Genomic DNA, 18010 nt, shown 5'->3' on the forward strand with positions numbered 1-18010 from the left:
TAACGGTTGAATGACACAGACAAATACTCTATATAGGGTGTTTACAAATGGTCTTCAGTACTGGCACGTAGTGTATTTCACGAAGACCGTTTGGCTGTCTGTCTGAGTGCACACATTACACACATTGTTAGTGTGCGTGGTGCTCGGTTTCGATCGCGACGCGGCTTACATTACGCACACAAATACGTTAACTTAGTACTACAACGTAGGCTGAGCGGTCATCGTGAAATAGGGCATCTATACGTCAGTGACTTGTCACTTTCCTCCCGCGAGTGTGCGAGGCGCCGTGGAACGTGTGGGCAGTGTGAGCAAGCGAGCGTTTCTTCTTGCAGACTTCCACGCGCTCGCGCAAATGATATTCGCGCGCGGCGACGGCAGCCGCTAGCGATACTAACCGGTACCGACGCCGACCGCGAAACTGTCGTCTAGGTACCTGCTGTGGTTTGCTGCTCGTTCTTAACGTTGTTCCCTCTGACACGGTAGCTCCCTCGTCCGCCCTCTGGGACCTCACTCTGTTGTGCCTCTCTAACTCTCCGGCCGATACCGCTTCCAGCACCGAACTTCTAGGCATCATTGCTTTTCATTAAGCATGATTGTCGTCCAGCGCAAGCCTATCTCGCAATAAAAAAAACTTGTGGCTATGCGATCGGCACTACCTTGTTGCTGGCTAAACTCCTGGTACAGGCATGAAAAAAAAAGCTCTTGAACTTGCGCAGTGGGTGATTGATCTATTTGGTGACTCGAAGTGAGACGTGACATTGGAGGTCTCTGAAGACGCTGATTGCTTTGCTAGTCAACTTCCTATGCGCAGACAATCCCTTCTCTGCCTTCCAGAGCTCTTTTTACCTGAAACCAATTATACGCAGTGACAAAGAATCGCCACGGTTAAGTTCGGTGCTAGGGACGTCGGGCGGCCTCTGGTGCATGTGTCTAATATCTGTATAGAATCTTTCTTTTAGAAATACCACCTGGCGATCCCCACCGCCGATAGATCGTCCCCGCTTCCGCGCTTTGCACCGTAGCTTTCACTTGACGCCTTCCGTAAAACGAGCAGCAAACATGAGCGAACCGAACCGAGCCGCACACAACACTTATACTGTTACATTACTGTCGCCGTCCTATGACGTTTGATTGACGATATATCCAGAGGGTGGTATTTCATAATCCCTTTGTAGTGGCATGACAGGTACGCCCGTTTCTTGTGGTTTATTTATTATGCTCCACGGCGCACGCGCCGGGCACGCCCCGAGCGCGACGCGTGCGCGGCGCGTGCCCGGTGCGGATTTTGTTTCGTTTCACAATAAAACTATATTATAGTGGTATTTTTATCTAACGCGTTCGTTTCAATAGTTGCATCTCTCTCTGTCGGTTCCTGTTCTGTGTTTTATCCTTGTCTCGTGTCGTGTGTTGATCGCCGAGTAACGCTGTGCCTTTGTTTGCTTGCAGAATTCGTCACCATGATGACGTCGAAGTGAGCCGCCGGCTAGTGTGTGTGTATAAAGCAGAGAATTTTAATATACATTTTGTTTCATGACACACAATATTACCATCGTATTGGACCTGCATTTCTCTAGTGTTTGCGATAAATTACTATTGTCATCGTTTCAGTTAAGGTATATCGGAGGCGCGCGCGCGCTCCCTCCCTATTTAGACTTTAAAGTATTCCGTTAATTTTACTATGTAAGGAAGAAAACTTCAAGTGTAGCGGTACAAAGGCGAAACGAATAGGTGTGCGTCGCGTTGTGTGATATCGGTCGGTGTGTGTGTGTGCGTGCGCCCGGCCCCGGCCCGGCCTCGACCCGGCCCCGGCCCGGCCCGGCCCGCGCCGGCCGACTGCGTGCGTGTGTGCGGTCTGCGGCCTGCACATCTAGAATCTTTCCGATACATTTTAATGTAAATTTTTTTCAAGTATGAGATACTTATTTATAAAGTACGTGAAGATTAAAAATTTAAAAATCCTAAAAACAACATACCGCAGCCGTAGCCGCTGTACATTACTTATTGAATGTTTCAATCTAACTGACTCAGTAAACGAATAAATTAGATTAATTGGTACTGCATTAATTAATTAATTGTATCTGTAAATGACTTGATAAATATAATATTATATTTCTATTGACGGTGAACTGCTCCGCTCTGTTATTTCACGTTTGATTCATTCTTTTATTAAATTATACAAAAGACATACTGAAAATAAATGTTTCTTCATTTTTAGGTCAATAAGCATCGGTGTTTCATTTCCCCCCCTCCTGTCGTGTCGACTCGGTCGCAGCACGGCATGGTAGCATTACCGTAGGATTCTTTCGTCAACTATTGTGCTTGTATTTGTATGTTTGATAATAATTTATTATAAATTAAGTTGTATCTGTAAATTAAATTAATTCCAACTCATTACTTGTGCCTCATTATTTAAAGCACATTGTTTCATTGTTATGTCTAACAACTGAAACCGTACCGCCAAGCAATATACCTAACTTTGTGCTACAAATTCCTAGGGTCTGTTTCACAACTGTCCTATAAACTTTATCTTATGAATAAATTTGACGTTATGACAGTTTTTGTATTGGGGATCTATCAAAATGTCAAATTTATACGTTTATCTGGCGGTTGTGAAACAGGCCAGAGTGAGAGAACTCTCGATTTGATCCTGAATCGACGGTATGTCAAATATTAGGCTATGGTGAAGTAAAATCAAAGAAAAATAGGGCTACCTGCGTCAAAATGTACTAACATTTGACGCCTGCCAGTGACGTAGAAGCCTCTCGACGACGTTTTGTTAAAAGTTCCCTAACTGTTGTGAATGCTAAAAGTAAAAACAATGTATGGCAAATATGAAGGGGTTTAGTAGTTATGTAGGTCATGTGGATGAAATTGTGGGCATACGTTATCCATAAATTGGTTATGGGGCTATATAAACTGCAATGTCTTCATCTTAGAATAACAATACAATGATTAACTGGACTGAACAGATTTTCAATGCACATACACAATATTTCAGGATACCTTCAATTTGAATTGGAAAGGTTTTTGTATTTTGTTACTAAACCAACAAACATCAAAAAACCATTGCTATAATAAATTATATAACATTTGAGGTGTTCTCAAAGTCGTTTTGCAGTTCTGATCTATTGTGAATTCAGCAGAAACATTTACCTATCTGAAATCTTTACTAACTTTACCTGTTAGGGTGAGGCCAAACGGACGTAATTTTTTGAGTTGTAAGTCGCGTAATTTCGGTTACGTAATTTCTGCTGCATTCATTTTAGTACAAAAGTTCAACTCATTTTGCGTCGCCGTGTGGCACGAACTGGACTTTTGTATGAAACCGAATGCAGCAGAAATTACGCGACTGACAACTCACAAAATTACGCTCGTTTGGCCTCACCCTTAAGGCAATGATTGTCGCCGCACCCCTTTTAACAGAGACCGTTAAAGGGGTAAACTTGAGCTTTGCATAGCAAGAAATTTAATGTAATTAAAATAATAATTAGTTTTCTTATAATATTTTAAGTTGAATAATAAATTCTCGTTTTGTTATTGAAAACATACAGTCCTGTCTGACTTTCTTCAAGCCCGAAAATAAAGTGCGACATTTAAACTCATCAGGGAATATCCAGCAGGTAGCAAGATATTAAACATCCTTTTTTTTACGCACGAAACCTGCATAGTAATAAATAAGCATATAATATTATACTCTATCCAGGGAAAGAACATATTATGGCATATAATATCTACGTAATCCCATGCAAATGACGAGCCAAAACACTCGGTGGGCGTTAACCATTTTGAGTTACAATACCAATCACAAACGAAACTATTTTCGAATTGAATTTCAAACATTTTCAAGTTGATGTTATGAAAACATGGTTAAAGCCCACTGAGTTTTTCGGCTCCGTCATTTGTATGGGATTACGTAAAAAAGAGAGGTCTATGTTCAAACAATTATGACGAAAAATAATTGCTTTACCATTTTCGACAACTTCTGATAAAGCAAACTTGCTATTTTGACTATTTTTCAATCGCCAAATACGTTTTAACTGAGGAACTGAAGTGTTTAGAATTGAAAAACAGCCCTAAGGCTAAGGACATGCGCGGACAAGAGACGTGTCCGCAGAGGACAAAACTCCCTTGTGCTTTACTTCGGTTTTTCACTACTATTCATATGCGATGTGCTGTTCTTAGTGATCCATTTTTGTCCTCTGCAGATAGTTGGTCTGCCCTAGCTTACGGCCTGAGCAGACTCAGATTAGCAAATGGTAAGGCAATTTAAGTTTGATGACGTGTTTAGTGAGAACCAATCTATACCTATTGTACGCGACAGGATGAGATGGCAATCAGGGTATGAGGCAGGGGGACACGCGCTATCACGCACAGGGTTTGTGCCCCGCGTTTTTGTCGTCTCTCCTCGAGTGTTAAAAGTATGTTTCTGATCTTAAATAAGGTTGAGAAAATAAAGAATAGATTGAAGAAAATATATTTATTTAAATAGTAGGTACGAGACAATTGACTAGCACAATTTCAAACAATGTTTGTACCTACCAAGTTTGGCGCACTAATAGGTTTGACCTCTAGAGATTCGTTCCGTATAGTTTGCACGCAACAAATTTTTCAGTATCGACTAAAATTCGCCAAAGAAATGCGGATGTGGCACGTCCATTGTAGCACCAATTTTACCTAGATTAGATAACAACTAATAGGTAAGTACTATCTGGCAAATAAACGATAACAGCTGATAACAATATCATTAGCACGCATTCATAAATCCCAATATCAATATTGATAATGCGTTGCTTTTAAAGTTTAGGCAAGAAGTAAGTAGTGTGATAATAAATTTAGATAAGCTGCAAACACCTTTTTGCAAAATGCGTAAGCGACGTACTAATTACGCTAGGACGTGATAGAGGGTACAGGTGAAAAATAATGTCTAAAATCCAACGTACACCTTTACAGTGGAGTAGCGGAGTAGAGTTGTGTGTGGGGACCCGGGGGCAAGTGTGACGCGACCCACGCGCGTCATGTCTGTCTGTGGTCATTCGCCGCATATGAAGTTCGTCACGAGCAAAGTCGTTCCATAGACAATAGAATTGTAATGAATGTTTTTTCGGGAAGAGAAAATTTTGCCGTGAAATAACTGGCGTGCGAATAGTTTAGGAGTGTGAAACGCATGCATAATGCATAAATATATTTGCTGACAAATCAGCTAAACTATCAGATATAGACAGTGTGTAGACAGCTAAACAGTTAGACTGCGTTTTTTATACTTGAATTGAACCTGGTTTAGGGTACGGCCTACGTGCTTGCCTAAATGTCTATTCACTCATAATTTACAAGATATATTATATGTATTATCCTTGAGGATTGAAGAATAACTTTGTTTCAATAATACAAAACTATAAGTAGATTAGAAAACTGATGTAGGTGGGGGCATCCACGGTTAGGTCTTGTTTTGAAGGTTACACATTAGCTGGTGTGGGGCACAGACTCGCCATGGTGGCCATATCATCTTGGCCGGTCTTTGCGTGTGCAGCGGCCGTAAGGAAGGCAGTGAGAGTGCGTGTCGGTCGGCCCGACATGCGGCGCGGGCGCAGGTAGGTGTGGGGAGAGCTGGAGGCAAGCGTGACGCGACCCACGCCCGTCATGTCTATGTGCAGCCACTCGCCGCATATGAAGTTCTGTAACGGTAACAAAATAAAATATAGAGGAATGTTAATAGGTAAAGTTGGCAAACAAAACGTAATTGCACAAAATGAAATTTTACATTAGGAGCCAAAACCGAATGAAAGCTTCTGAAAGTAATATAATTGTACCGTTTTACTTCGAAATGAAATCAAGTTTGCACTCATTGATAGAAATCATGAACTTTGGATTCAATTTTGGCACAGATTTAAGTCGTTTAGCTTGAAATATGTTCATGTACATGTATTTAGTGGGCCAAAAAGGTTTGAATTAAATGAACAAAAAAATAGTAATGCGTTTCGATCAGACGTGAAATTACTTATACATCGTTTTGTTGGCTCGTCAAACTATACCTTGAGAAAAGCAGCTCCGATGCACGGCGTAGCAGTTCCCGAACCTTTGTTTCTCAGATCCACTGCAGGGTCATCTGAAATTGGACAAACTCATCGGTGTATCACTAAGTTTACACTAATAGCATATATTTATTGTATGTAGGTAAATTGTACCTAATGTATTTATTGTACGACTTTCGTTTTGTAACTATCCGTAAATGGAGTTACATGAGCCCTATAGAACTCAAGAATAGAATAGAATATGTTTTTACTCAAGTAAACTTTTACAAGTGCTTTTGAATCCTTTGGGGCCTTCTAATGCTGCTCTTTCCGATGCGAGGTCGCCATTCTAGCGCCTCGGGACCCCAAAGACTATCGGTTTTTCGAACTATGTGCGCTGCCCACCTTGAGCTATGTCAGTTACTAGATTCTCCTACGGATCTCCGAGAGAACACTAACTGTCGATCTGCTTCTGGTAGTAGTCCCACAGCGGGAAGCGCCACGGCCGGTCGCCGGTGAGCGCGCCCGCGTCGCGCATCGCGCGCCACGCGCTCTCGGAGTTGGAGAAGCAGCCGAACGCGCCGCCGCCCGTCGCCAGCAACACGCCGCCTGGCGACAACAGATGCAGACGAAGAAAGACATTAAAATACCCAAAATACTATACTGATATTATAGACGAAGAAGCCGGACATCATCTTTTTGGTGCAGAGATAACTTAGTTCCCACGAGATATTTAATAAACTAAAACCCACGCGGGAAAAGTTGCTGGCCACCACGTAGTTCGATATTTTTAGACCTTCCGAATCTTATTCTATTATAATTTTTTTTTAACAAAGAATATTAGGCACGCTAATGATGTCTAATAATCCCCTTTCCCCTCAAATTAAGCGTAAAGCTTGTGCCAGGAGTGGGTACTCCATTAATTAGGTATAGATGTTCTATTTCATGACCGTTTATATATCAGAGTGCACATACACATTGTTATAGTGTGCGTGGCGCTCAGTGTCGACCGCAAAGCAGTTTACACTCACTACTACTAAGCTGAGTGGTCATCGTGAAATAGAACATCAATACTTTAGTTAAACCAGTAAAGCTTTATTCAAATAACAGGCCGTATTCGATTCTCATTGTCCTTCAGACCCTCAGCCAGCTGCTCGATTGCAAACCTGCATCAATCATTATTACAATCGCATTTGTTGTAAGTAGGTATTTGGCTGAATTAATGGTATTCTTGTTGCAACAATGCATTGTAGCCAATAGTGAGCGAGCGTCAACCAATCAGAGGTAATTGCGGTCGTGACATTGTAGCTGTCAATCTACCGTAATCGAGCTGCTGTGTCACTCACGTGTGAGTGTAGCGACGTCGATCACCAGCGAGGGCTTGTACAGAACCTGTCCGTACACCAGGGCGTCGGCCAGCGCCAAGCGACCTTCCATATCCGTGTCCTCGATCTGAAATTTATAGAATATTTGCATATAAGTAACTATACTCATGGATATAACTATAACTATATTATATAGGCTTTTTGGGCAGTATTCCAAAGCCCCGTAACCATACAGGGCCCTGTTAGATAAAATGGAAAATATAGTGAATAAAAAAAAATTGGTTGTCTGTAAAGTCGGTTTACTGACGATAGTTGATCGTGACAACAAAGGCCGATTGTGCTTCTTTGTCGCTCGTTCCGAGCTCTCGCTTGCACTTCAAGCCTTACATGGAACGCCTCAGAGCGAGGTAACGCCGCATGAGTCATGTTTTTTCGTGCGTGCAGCCGGCTCTATCGAATTATAAGACGTTGTCACGTCAAAAAAATTGCAACCCTGAAATCAATTAAACCGTGTGCACGTATATCAAATGAAACGGGGAATCTCCCGAAACTGTTTTCGGTTGTATTCTGTTGCTATTACGCTCTTCTCTCCTACAATACTATACCACTATTACGTAATCCCATACACGTACGTGTATTGCGCAATGTGTGGAAATCCTTATCGGTTGATGATGATGAACCTACTCAGAAACAAAATGCAGTACAAACTAACATGTAGTGAGAGGCCATTGAGCGCGCGCACCACATCTCCCACCTTCATGCACTGCCCGCTCACCATGTTCTCACACAAAGGGATTACTGCACACACGTTTATTGGCACCTGTAACCATATTATTCATATACAATTTCGTATTAATATTATAAATAGGAAAGAATCCCGTGGGAACTCCGTCTGACATCCGTCCCTGAGATGTAAGCTAACTCTGAACCAAATTACATCAAAATCGATTAAACTGTTGCGCTGTGAAAAGCTAGCAGACAGATGGACAGACAAACTTTCGCATTTAAAATATTAATTATGGATATCATGGATTAGATAACCTTCAGTTCAGCCAAGGCTCGGAGCGCGGCGAGTGTGACGGCGGCGCCCGCCATGCTGCCGCGCATCTCCTGCATCAGCTCCGGCTTCTTCAGGCACATCCCGCCGCTACAACAACATCCAAGTTACTCCTGTAACTTTCTCTGCTAGTCTTTTTATTCACTAATAGGCACACGCTTGAGGGGAAGTGATGATGTGGCCTAAGATGGGGCACGTTTGCCTAGAAGTTGCCTATTTACTTTTGTCTTAAAGATATTCGGATTATAATTGGTAAGAAACACTGATCTCTGAACAGTATTCCAAACCATAGCCATGCGTATAAGGAATGATGACGCAAAGCGATTTGAATGTCGACGAAAAAGGGTTTACATATTACACGCCCGACGTCTTGCGGTACGTTGGCAAAAAGTTGAAGGGAGGACGTGATAGAATAGCTCCTGAGCACACGAAATATGCTTTGTTTTCGTATTGTGCATGTATGTATTGTATTTATGTATTGTGCATGATTCCGAAATCCTAAGTAAGTAGATGGCGCTATGCACCGTTGCATCGCACTATTGATTTACCGATATGATATTATGATCAAATAACCCTGGGCCGCCCTGGGGTTGCTGCGTTTTGTTTGGCAAAACCTGTCAAAAGTAATTGGATACTTGTCAAAAGCCGTTACCTGTCAAAAGTGATTCCTTTAGCGGCGATGAGGACAGGCGGCGTGTCCCCCGCGGGGGTGTACTCGCACTGCAGGAACACGGGCGGCTCGCACGAGCCTCGCGCGACCGCTAGGAACGCCTCCATGCGCTGCGCCTCGATCCAGCTCTGCTCGTACGCTGTCACACGGACGCCCAAGGGACAGAGCACGTCTAAAGCCGCCTAGAAATTGATATTAAATGAAAAATATTGATTACATGACGGCAAGTTTATAGCACTTAGCGGCCTCCCTGGGGCAGTGGTAAGCACTGTTGTCTTATTAGTGGGAGGTCCCGGGTTCGATTTTCGACCGGGGTTTGGAATTTTATAATTTCTAAATTTCTGATTTTGTCTGTTGGGAGGGTACGGCCGTGGCTAGTTACCACCCTACCGGCAAAGCCGTGCCGCCGAGCGATTTAGAGTTCCGGTACGATAGCGTGTAGAAACGAAAGGGGTATGGGTTTAATGAAAACTGCCATACCCCTTTCAGGTTCCAGGTAGCCCGCTTCCATTTTAGACTGCGTCATCACTGACCACCAGGTGAGATTGCAGTCAAGGGCTAACTTGATAAAAAAATAGGTACTAATTTAGTTCAATAGCTGAGTCACCTGCGCAAGGTCCACCGGCGTCATCTTATTAGCGGGCATGTCGGAGAGGAATCGCGCCCAGTTCTGTGCGCGCCCGAGCACCGCACCCGAGTCCCACGACTCCTGTCCCTCGCCGCCGTACAGCGACAGCTGAGGCGTTGGGCTCCGGGGGGTGAAGGACTTGAACTCTTCAAACCTGACACATACAACAATTTAATAAATCCAAATTCTAATATCGTAATATTATAAACTGGATGATGTCCGCGTGGATTCAGGTTTTTTAAAAATCCCGTGGGAACTATTTGATTTTCCGGGATAAAAATTTGCCCATCTAAAAATTCCGGGACGCAAGCTACCTCTGTACCAAATTTCATATAAATCTAAGTAGGTGCCTACCTAATAGGTAGATAGAAAACTTAATTATCAATAGATTGCGGAAGTTTATATAAAGTAGATTTATATAAGACATACACCTACTTAACCTAAGTATATAAATTACTAAGCTTGTATTTATTGTGCGTTCTAAGATGTAATTTTGTACGTACTACTTTTTATAACATAGCCTGTAAGTTCATTTAAATGGAAATTCCTTTATAGAACAATAAATGTCTCAAACCAGAAGTTTGTTCTAGAAGGTTATACCGATTCCCACAAATGACTTTTGGAATTTTCCGAGGCGGATCGTAGGAGTCGCAAGCTTATTACGGTTTCTAGTTTGTTAGGACTGTCGTGGATTGTGATCATGGTGCTAACCTCCAGGCCGCCAGGTGAGCGGCCTCGGCGGCGGCGTCCGCGGCGGCCGCGCCCTCCACCGCGATGCGCTCACAGCCGCGCTCCGACAGCGCCTGCACCCCCGCGCCCACCATCACACGCACGTTCTCCTGGAATACACTCAATACGCTAAACCATCTTCAACCTGAGTATATGGACTGTTTCCCTAATACTTTACTGTAATGTACGTTTCTGTAATGTACCTACTGTTGCTTGTATAGTATGGAATATTATTGTAAATTGAAAAGAGCAACCGCCGTGTTTCTTGCTAGTTGTTTTCGGTAGGAACGGCATTCCGAACCAGTGGTAAATTATTTTGACGATTCAAAAGCACTTGTAAAGTTTATTTGAATAAAAATCCATTCTATTGTCCTATAAGAATCAAGCAGCATCTTACCCGGGTCTCGTCCAGGTGTTCCAGGGTGTTGTACCCGGGATCCTTCTTGCCCAGCGACGACAGCGCTACCGGGCCAAACTCCGGCACCACATCCGTCACCACGAACGCCTTGCCCAGCCTTAACTGACACGATATCCTGAACACAATCCATACTTATATTTCAAAGGTGTAAGTATCGTCTGTCTGCTAAATTTTCAAAGACCAATCATTTAACCAATTTTGACGACATTGACGGATAATGGTGAGGGAGGTGTATAGGTAACCTATGCCAGCCCCATCAACTATTTCTTTGATTAAAATCAAACTAGGTATAGTATTCATAACTATATTTCTTTGCCGAGATTACCAAAGTTTTGCTTAGAATAACAGTTGAAAATACTAATATTTCTAAAAGTTCACACGTTGGTGTTTCTCTCACTTTGTGATTGTGAACACTTGCCAATAGCAGGTGTAACACATCATCATTACCACATACTTCACAATTAGGAGAATCCCAAAGACATACTCATTCAAATATCTGCATAGCTTGCCGCCACTCTTCTGGTTGACTTCTTCAGCAGCGGCGGTCAGCTCGAATTTATCTCCAGACTCGTACACGCCGAGAACGAGACCACTCTGAAATAATTTCAAAAATAGGTCAAGTGTGAGTTGGACTCACATACGAAGGGTTCCGCACCATAAACCATTGTGCAAAATATTTTAACATTTTTACACAACACTGTAAGTTAATGGCAACAGCGTCCTCTATATGTGATTTAGTAAATTAATTTTTTCGTGAACACATTTTAATTTACCCTAATTCACTGTTTTCGTATTTATTCTTTTTCTTGTCCTATAAGACCTACCTACTTACCAAATTTCATGATTCTAGGTCAATGGAAAGTACCCTATAGGTTTCCTTGACAAACATGACAGACAATAAAGTGATCCTATATAGGGTTCCGTTTTTCCTTTTAAAGTGCAAAACCCTAAAAATAATTTACCCAATAGGTGGATTATGTAAATTATGCCTAAAGGTAAAATGAAAAATGATAAGTCATAGCCCAATCTCCAACGAAACAAATCCCCAGGACCTTCTACTTATAAGACAGTACTTACCACTGCGCAAAAAGGTTGTCATTAGAATTGTATTTTTAATATAACTAGGTATGTACTTTTACTTTGTCTTAATTTCAGTACACTGTTCACATACAAATATACATTTATTAATATGGAACTTTGGTACAATACAATATTAAATAATAAAATTAAGTACCTTATTCCCTTCTCCACCAGTTGCCTGTCCCTCATTCAATTTTTCCTCCTGTCCAGTTGTTTTACCATCACTCCCAGGATCGCCGCTGCAGTTCCTCACTCTTAAGAGGATTCTACCAGAATTTATTCTGCTAGGAAATGTATTCACACATGGAAATAATTTACTAAAAAACATTATAAAAATAATATTAAATTCAAAAAAGGATGTAAAAATGTGGTTTGTAATAAAAAAACTATGCCTACTAGATTTGTTTTATTAAAAAAACATTTTGAATGTAGAATTTCATTGTACATAAAGTTTATACATAAGTGCATAAATATATTTACAAAAAGTTACCTACCTATAAAAATATTGTTGTACATTTTTTCACAGTATTTATTAAATATTCTCAGTATTTTGTACAATAGTTAATTAAAAATTAAACTATACTAATTATAAATATGAAAGTGTGTCTGTCTGTTAGCTTTTTACTAAACATCTAGTTGACTGAATGGGCAGTGAAAGGGAAAGGGAGTAGGGACTAAGCAAGGAGCAAGTCTCCTTTTTATTCCCGAAAATCAAAGAAATCTAGAGAGAGAGTAGCATTGAGTACATATGTAGGTAGAGTAGTTTTAGCTTTTTTTTTACGCCTGCTGTCATTTCAAGTAGGCTTCTATCATTTGCATGTAATCTTTGGCTAATTTTCTCTGTTAGAGATTTTTCAATTTAGTGACCCCAAATAAAAAAAAGAAATTTTAAAAATCCTTGATCAGGATTTGAACCCTTAGGTCCACATATCATTTATGGTATTTGTCACAATCAATGTTACAATTCATCATCTTTTATTGCCAATATTAATCTTAAAACTTGTAGTTTTAGGCACATGCCTTATTGTTAAAGAAACCCTTGTTTCCCGAGGCACTGTTACACCCTTAACATATTTATTAGAACACATGTTTAAGTTGACTATAGAATCATCTAGAATATCCTCTTTTGTCTCTTCAATACTATGTAAATAATAATCAAATAGTTTATCTTTTAGAACTAATAGACTTCTTGGTTCCAATAAGAATGAGAAAACAGGGTTCAACACAGCATTTTCAGTAGATATAGGTTCTAGAAACTTAAGAACTGTGTGTGAAGCAACAGATATAGTAGTTATGGTTGGGTAGAATAAAGATCCATCTAAATGCGGTAAGATTCCTTGCCCGGGTAAGTATTCATTCACTAGAACATGGTTAGGCTTATTTCCAGACATAAGATTCAAGGAATGTATACTGTTTAGGTATTTTTGCAGCCACTGAGGTATTTCCTCAGCTATCATGCCTTTATTGTGAGGGATTCCACCCCAATTCTGTAATCTTCTGTTGGATAGTTGCGTCCATTTTGGTTTTGGTGAAGCATAGATGTTTGATAAGATGTACTTTTCGTCTTCTTGTGATATGAATTCCGAGACATAGTATGCTGTCGGCTCAGCCTACAACGAAAACATATATTTACCTTAGGTAAAATTTTACATAGATTAATATATCTAAGTAATCATAGGTAAATAGATTGTAATATCCAAATTACATAGCACTTTTTACCCAATTTATAGCATTCTTAGATTAAAGATTGGTCTTCAATCAATCCCTTATCTAAGAAGCACTACTAAAAGGCACTTTATTGGTTTTTGGGTTAATCATAACCTTTAAACTTAAAGTAACACACACACTTACATGAGTAACTCTGTAATTTTCAATAATAAAAGAATCATTTAACATCTTGAAATGCCTATTACCTATAAAAATACGTTAATTATTCAGTTCGATTTGTTGAAATTTTGATATTTAAAATAAAAATACAAAATATATTTTTTGTTTTGACAATTGACATAAATTGACAATTTGACATCCAAATAGTGTTGCTAACTATTTGCAAAAAATGCACTATGCCAACCTTTTTAGATATAAGAGTAATTATGCACTATCAGCTAGCTATTCAAAAATTTGTAATTATTAATTAAGTATCTAATAAAGCAATTCCTGGATTGTTGGAAACATTTCGTGAGTAGAGAGATGGATACGTAGGTATTGAGTAGAAAATATTTTGGTGATAATATGCTAAAAATAACTAGGTACAACATTGAACCTACAATAAGACAAATACACACTATCAACTAATAAAAAGCGTTTTGTTTAATCATTAAAAGTGACAAAAGGTTTATCTAAAATTATTATTGAGGCTCTATTACTTCACGCATGATTTAGAATTGTTATTATATAGTTAAAATCTTTAAAAAAAATGAATTTCAGCTACTGTACAATTATTCTACGAGTAAGAAAAATATTTTACTAAAATTCTAACAATGACGTTTGGCTAGCTATACATTTCTATCAATTTGCAATAACAAAACATGTACAGCTATCTTTTTGACAGGAGTGGACAGGCGATAAAAATGTTATTTGTTAAAAAATATATTTTTGTAAATATCGTATAGATGGGTGAATGTAGAATGTGAATAATATGGGTGGCTGCATCGGAATAACTAGGAGTAGAAGCGGGCCCATCGAGGATTCATCGGGTACTGTGTCACGGCCTAATTCGGGTAGGTCATTCGATCATTTTGACCATTTCGGCCTTTCTGTCGCCGTGGAGATTCGCCTTAAACTTACATAAATATCGGCCCTTGTTTTAGGCGGTCTACGGAAGAACCAATCGCTGTGCCACGAGACAATACGGTGGAAATCCGACGTGCCTTTGACCGAGGGTCAGTTGCGGAGTAAACGCGATGAGTTTTGGGACACGGCTCCCGCGTTCGAAGGTCGGAAGGAGATCTGGGACGCGCTGCGGGCGGCGGCGGTGGCGGCCGAGGCTACGGACTTTCAGCTCGCGCAGGCGATTCTGGATGGAGCCAGTGTGTCAGTGCCTAATGGATACCTCACTGAGTGCTATGATGAATGGGGGACCAGATACCAGGTATTTTTTTTATGAATATGATATGGGGAATATTTCCTTTCCAACTTCCAACAATTAAGAAGTTTAAAAGTTAGGAGTAGATACAACCAGTGGCATGCCGATCATAGAGGCATAAAAGCTGCTTACTGCTACTGTTCAAAAGAAACTTGATATTTTGTATGTAGGTAGGTCTTTACATAACATAGACAGCGATAAAGAAACATAACATAGATAAAGAAACATATGCAGAAATTCAGCAACAGAGTATTATTAAGTAAAATTATGATAATAGTGATGAGCAGATCATCACTATTATCATAATCAACCCATCGCCCGATCACTACTCAGCATGGATCTCCCCTCAGAATGAGAAGGGCATAGACTATCACACTGTATAAGTACAGATTGGGAGACATCACACACCTTTGAGAACATTATGGAGAACTCTCAGGCATGCAGGTTTCCTAACATTCATTCCTAACAGTGTTTTCTTTTACTATTAAAACAAATGATATTAAATATTTGCTTAAAACTCTGAAAAGTTAGAGATGCATGCCCGGAATCGAACTTGAATGAATTGTAATAATAATTAGGATATTATATATTTATAATGGTATGACAAGATTGTATTCATGACTAAGTTATTGTATTATTGCATACGGAAAGGTAGAATTTGGCAGCACCTAACAATAATAGTTTTAAGATCTGTAAACTAACCCAAATTTGCAATAAAGATTATTGTATTGTAACACCTGACTAGGAGGCCAACTTTTTAACCACTAGGACATCACCACTTGGGTCAGGTATTTTTAAATTAACTGTCCGTTCAATACAATGAAAATTATCATTAATGAGCTTGTGCTTATATTATGACCTCCATTTTAACTCCTTTCACTGTAACTGGTTCTTTCAATGATTCAGTTTTAATTGAACACTTATTTACTTACCTAAAAACTTATTTTAATATTGGTATAATTTATTAAGTAATGTATACCTATTTATTGCTTTCATTGAATGCTAAGTGGAAAAAGTTATTTGTGAATTGTGATTTTCTATTATTTCTAGATAAATATATTTTAATACCATATTTATATTATACTAATAATGTCATGGATAAACATGATATATTACAGTATTTATAAAACCTTCATGTGATAATGAAACTCATAACTACTGAGCTTTGATTTTTGCTCAGTCAGTTCAAGGCGCAGTGACTTGCACACAACAAAGGATTATTGGAGCTTGCAAGATGAAAAATGTATTATTTGTTTTAGTGTCTAAATGTAAATTACTGTATATTAAGATAATTATTGTATCTCAAATGAGAATTTTTTCTTACTTATGTACAATTATTTGTTTTGTATTTGTTTTAGGTACCAATATACTGTTTATCAGCCCCGATAAACATGGTGAAGGAAGCCAGCGGGCGCGACTCGCCGGCGGAGTGCTCGGAGCCCGTGGACGGAGGCGCGGCGCTGGCGCTGCGCCTGCGGCTGTCCACCGGAGGCCCTGACCTGGATCTGCCCGTGTGTGCGAGGCATACCATCGCACACTGCAAGGCCAAGTTGCACGTGAGTACAGTGAGACGTGGTATGCTACTTATGCTGTAGCATCTGTTGCAATTTCATCTATTTGTCATCATCATCATGATCAACCATCGCCGGCTCACTACAGAGCACGGGTCTCCTGTCAGTATGAGAAGGGTCTTGGCCATAGTCTACCATGCTGGCCAAGTGCAGATTAGCACACCTTTTTGAGAACATCAGGTAAGCTCTCAGACAGGCAGGTTTCCTCACAATGTTTTCCTTTACTGTGAAAGCCAGTGATATTTAATTGCCGTAAACTCACATAACTGCCTGGGGTCCTTTTTCAAAAGGCTGCTGTTATTGTATAAACTTGTAGTAACTGCTAGTGTTGTGTGGTCAGGCGCAGGAGAACATATCGCCGTGGCGGCAGCGCTGGTTCTACGGCGGCAAGCTGCTGGGCGACAAACTGGTGGTAGAGGAGGCTCGCATCACTCCTGGATATGTCGTGCAGGTCATCGTGGCGGACGCCGAGCCTCGGCCGCCCAGCTAGTCGCATCACAGACTGACAGGTAGACCTATGCTGTACTCTCACTGGTGTAGCGAGTGATTCTAAGTTAGAATCCTTAGCGAAGTGAGGGTTTAGAATCCCTCAAAAGGCACAACAAACAAATCACTTGTTACCCATACAATTTTTCTGGTCACTAATGAAAAAATACCAGTGGTAACAATAAATCTTTGTTGAACAAGATAGCAAAGTTTGTTTACGATTGCCTAGTTTGAATCCCAAAGGAGCGAAGAATTCTATTATGAGCTAACGAGGAAAAATAACTATCAAAAAAAAAAGTTGAAAAAACTATAACCCGACTACGGAAAAATGAGACAACTTGAACCCGACTTGGTACAAGTAAAATAAACTAAAAAGAAAGAAACAAGTTAGGTGCTTAGTGCTATCATCGTCTTCATCGTCTTGAGTAAGATTCAATACGAATGCCGTGGTCGTGCGTTGTTGACAGCGTATTTCTTATCCTTGATTGACTGCATTCCCAATGATTTTATTTGTCTACCAAATTAGAATATTTTCTTTTTGCTGTGGGCATCAGCTAATTTTTTATATCTATACCATAACTGAAATACCCATTCCAGGTTAGTCCGCTTCCATTTTAGACTGCCTATCCTGCCATCATCACTTGCCACCAGGCGAAATTGCAGTCAAGGGATCTCAATTCATTCATTCATTCATTCATAACCAATATTTTCCAGGAGAAACCCATCACAGAAGGAGTACCAGCGCCGGCCGAAGCGATGCGCGCGAGTCTGGCTTCACACATATTCTAAACTGTATCATACTAGACTGTACCGAACGGACTGCTCCAGTAACCGCTAATATAAGTTAAATTTTAGTCATAATTATTCTCTTTTATATTGTTTCGTTTAGGATGTGTCTAGACAGCCACAACCACAGCTACATATTTTACAAAAAGCACAATACAGTGGTGGAC

The 18010-nt window shown here is 40.2% G+C and overlaps 4 protein-coding genes across 4 annotated transcripts in view; 2 read left to right on the forward strand and 2 right to left on the reverse strand.

Annotated features, from left to right (window-relative positions):
* Nucleotides 1–2224, forward strand: part of LOC123870477 (calmodulin-like) — a 39287-nt gene extending 37063 nt beyond the window's left edge. The window contains 1 exon segment of the mRNA XM_045913802.1: nucleotides 1447–2224. Within this exon segment, the coding sequence (XP_045769758.1) occupies nucleotides 1447–1475 (29 nt within the window). The 3' untranslated portion in view covers nucleotides 1476–2224.
* Nucleotides 2225–4462: 2238 nt separating this feature from the next.
* Nucleotides 4463–12645, reverse strand: LOC123870475 (cytosol aminopeptidase-like). Its single transcript, XM_045913800.1, has 12 exons — nucleotides 12070–12645; nucleotides 11320–11429; nucleotides 10815–10950; nucleotides 10400–10527; nucleotides 9668–9842; nucleotides 9043–9242; nucleotides 8375–8480; nucleotides 8046–8153; nucleotides 7355–7460; nucleotides 6468–6617; nucleotides 6030–6103; nucleotides 4463–5672 (listed from the first exon to the last, which is right to left on the reverse strand). The coding sequence occupies exons 1-12, from the start codon at nucleotides 12241–12243 to the stop codon at nucleotides 5454–5456; spliced, it is 1686 nt and encodes a 561-aa protein (XP_045769756.1). The 5' UTR covers nucleotides 12244–12645; the 3' UTR covers nucleotides 4463–5453.
* Nucleotides 12646–12678: 33 nt separating this feature from the next.
* Nucleotides 12679–13922, reverse strand: LOC123870476 (alpha-ketoglutarate-dependent dioxygenase alkB homolog 6). Its single transcript, XM_045913801.1, has 2 exons — nucleotides 13767–13922; nucleotides 12679–13525 (listed from the first exon to the last, which is right to left on the reverse strand). The coding sequence occupies exons 1-2, from the start codon at nucleotides 13809–13811 to the stop codon at nucleotides 12884–12886; spliced, it is 687 nt and encodes a 228-aa protein (XP_045769757.1). The 5' UTR covers nucleotides 13812–13922; the 3' UTR covers nucleotides 12679–12883.
* A 539-nt stretch (nucleotides 13923–14461) lies between these two features.
* On the forward strand, nucleotides 14462–17080 carry LOC123870608 (ubiquitin domain-containing protein 1). The gene is made up of 4 exons (XM_045913973.1): nucleotides 14462–14635; nucleotides 14726–15006; nucleotides 16359–16556; nucleotides 16912–17080. Exons 1-4 carry the CDS (start codon nucleotides 14554–14556, stop codon nucleotides 17059–17061), a joined length of 711 nt encoding a protein of 236 aa, XP_045769929.1. The 5' UTR covers nucleotides 14462–14553; the 3' UTR covers nucleotides 17062–17080.
* The last annotated feature ends 930 nt before the right edge of the window (nucleotides 17081–18010 follow it).

Source organism: Maniola jurtina, chromosome 12, assembly GCF_905333055.1.
Source record: "Maniola jurtina chromosome 12, ilManJurt1.1, whole genome shotgun sequence".
NCBI lineage: Eukaryota > Metazoa > Arthropoda > Insecta > Lepidoptera > Nymphalidae > Maniola > Maniola jurtina.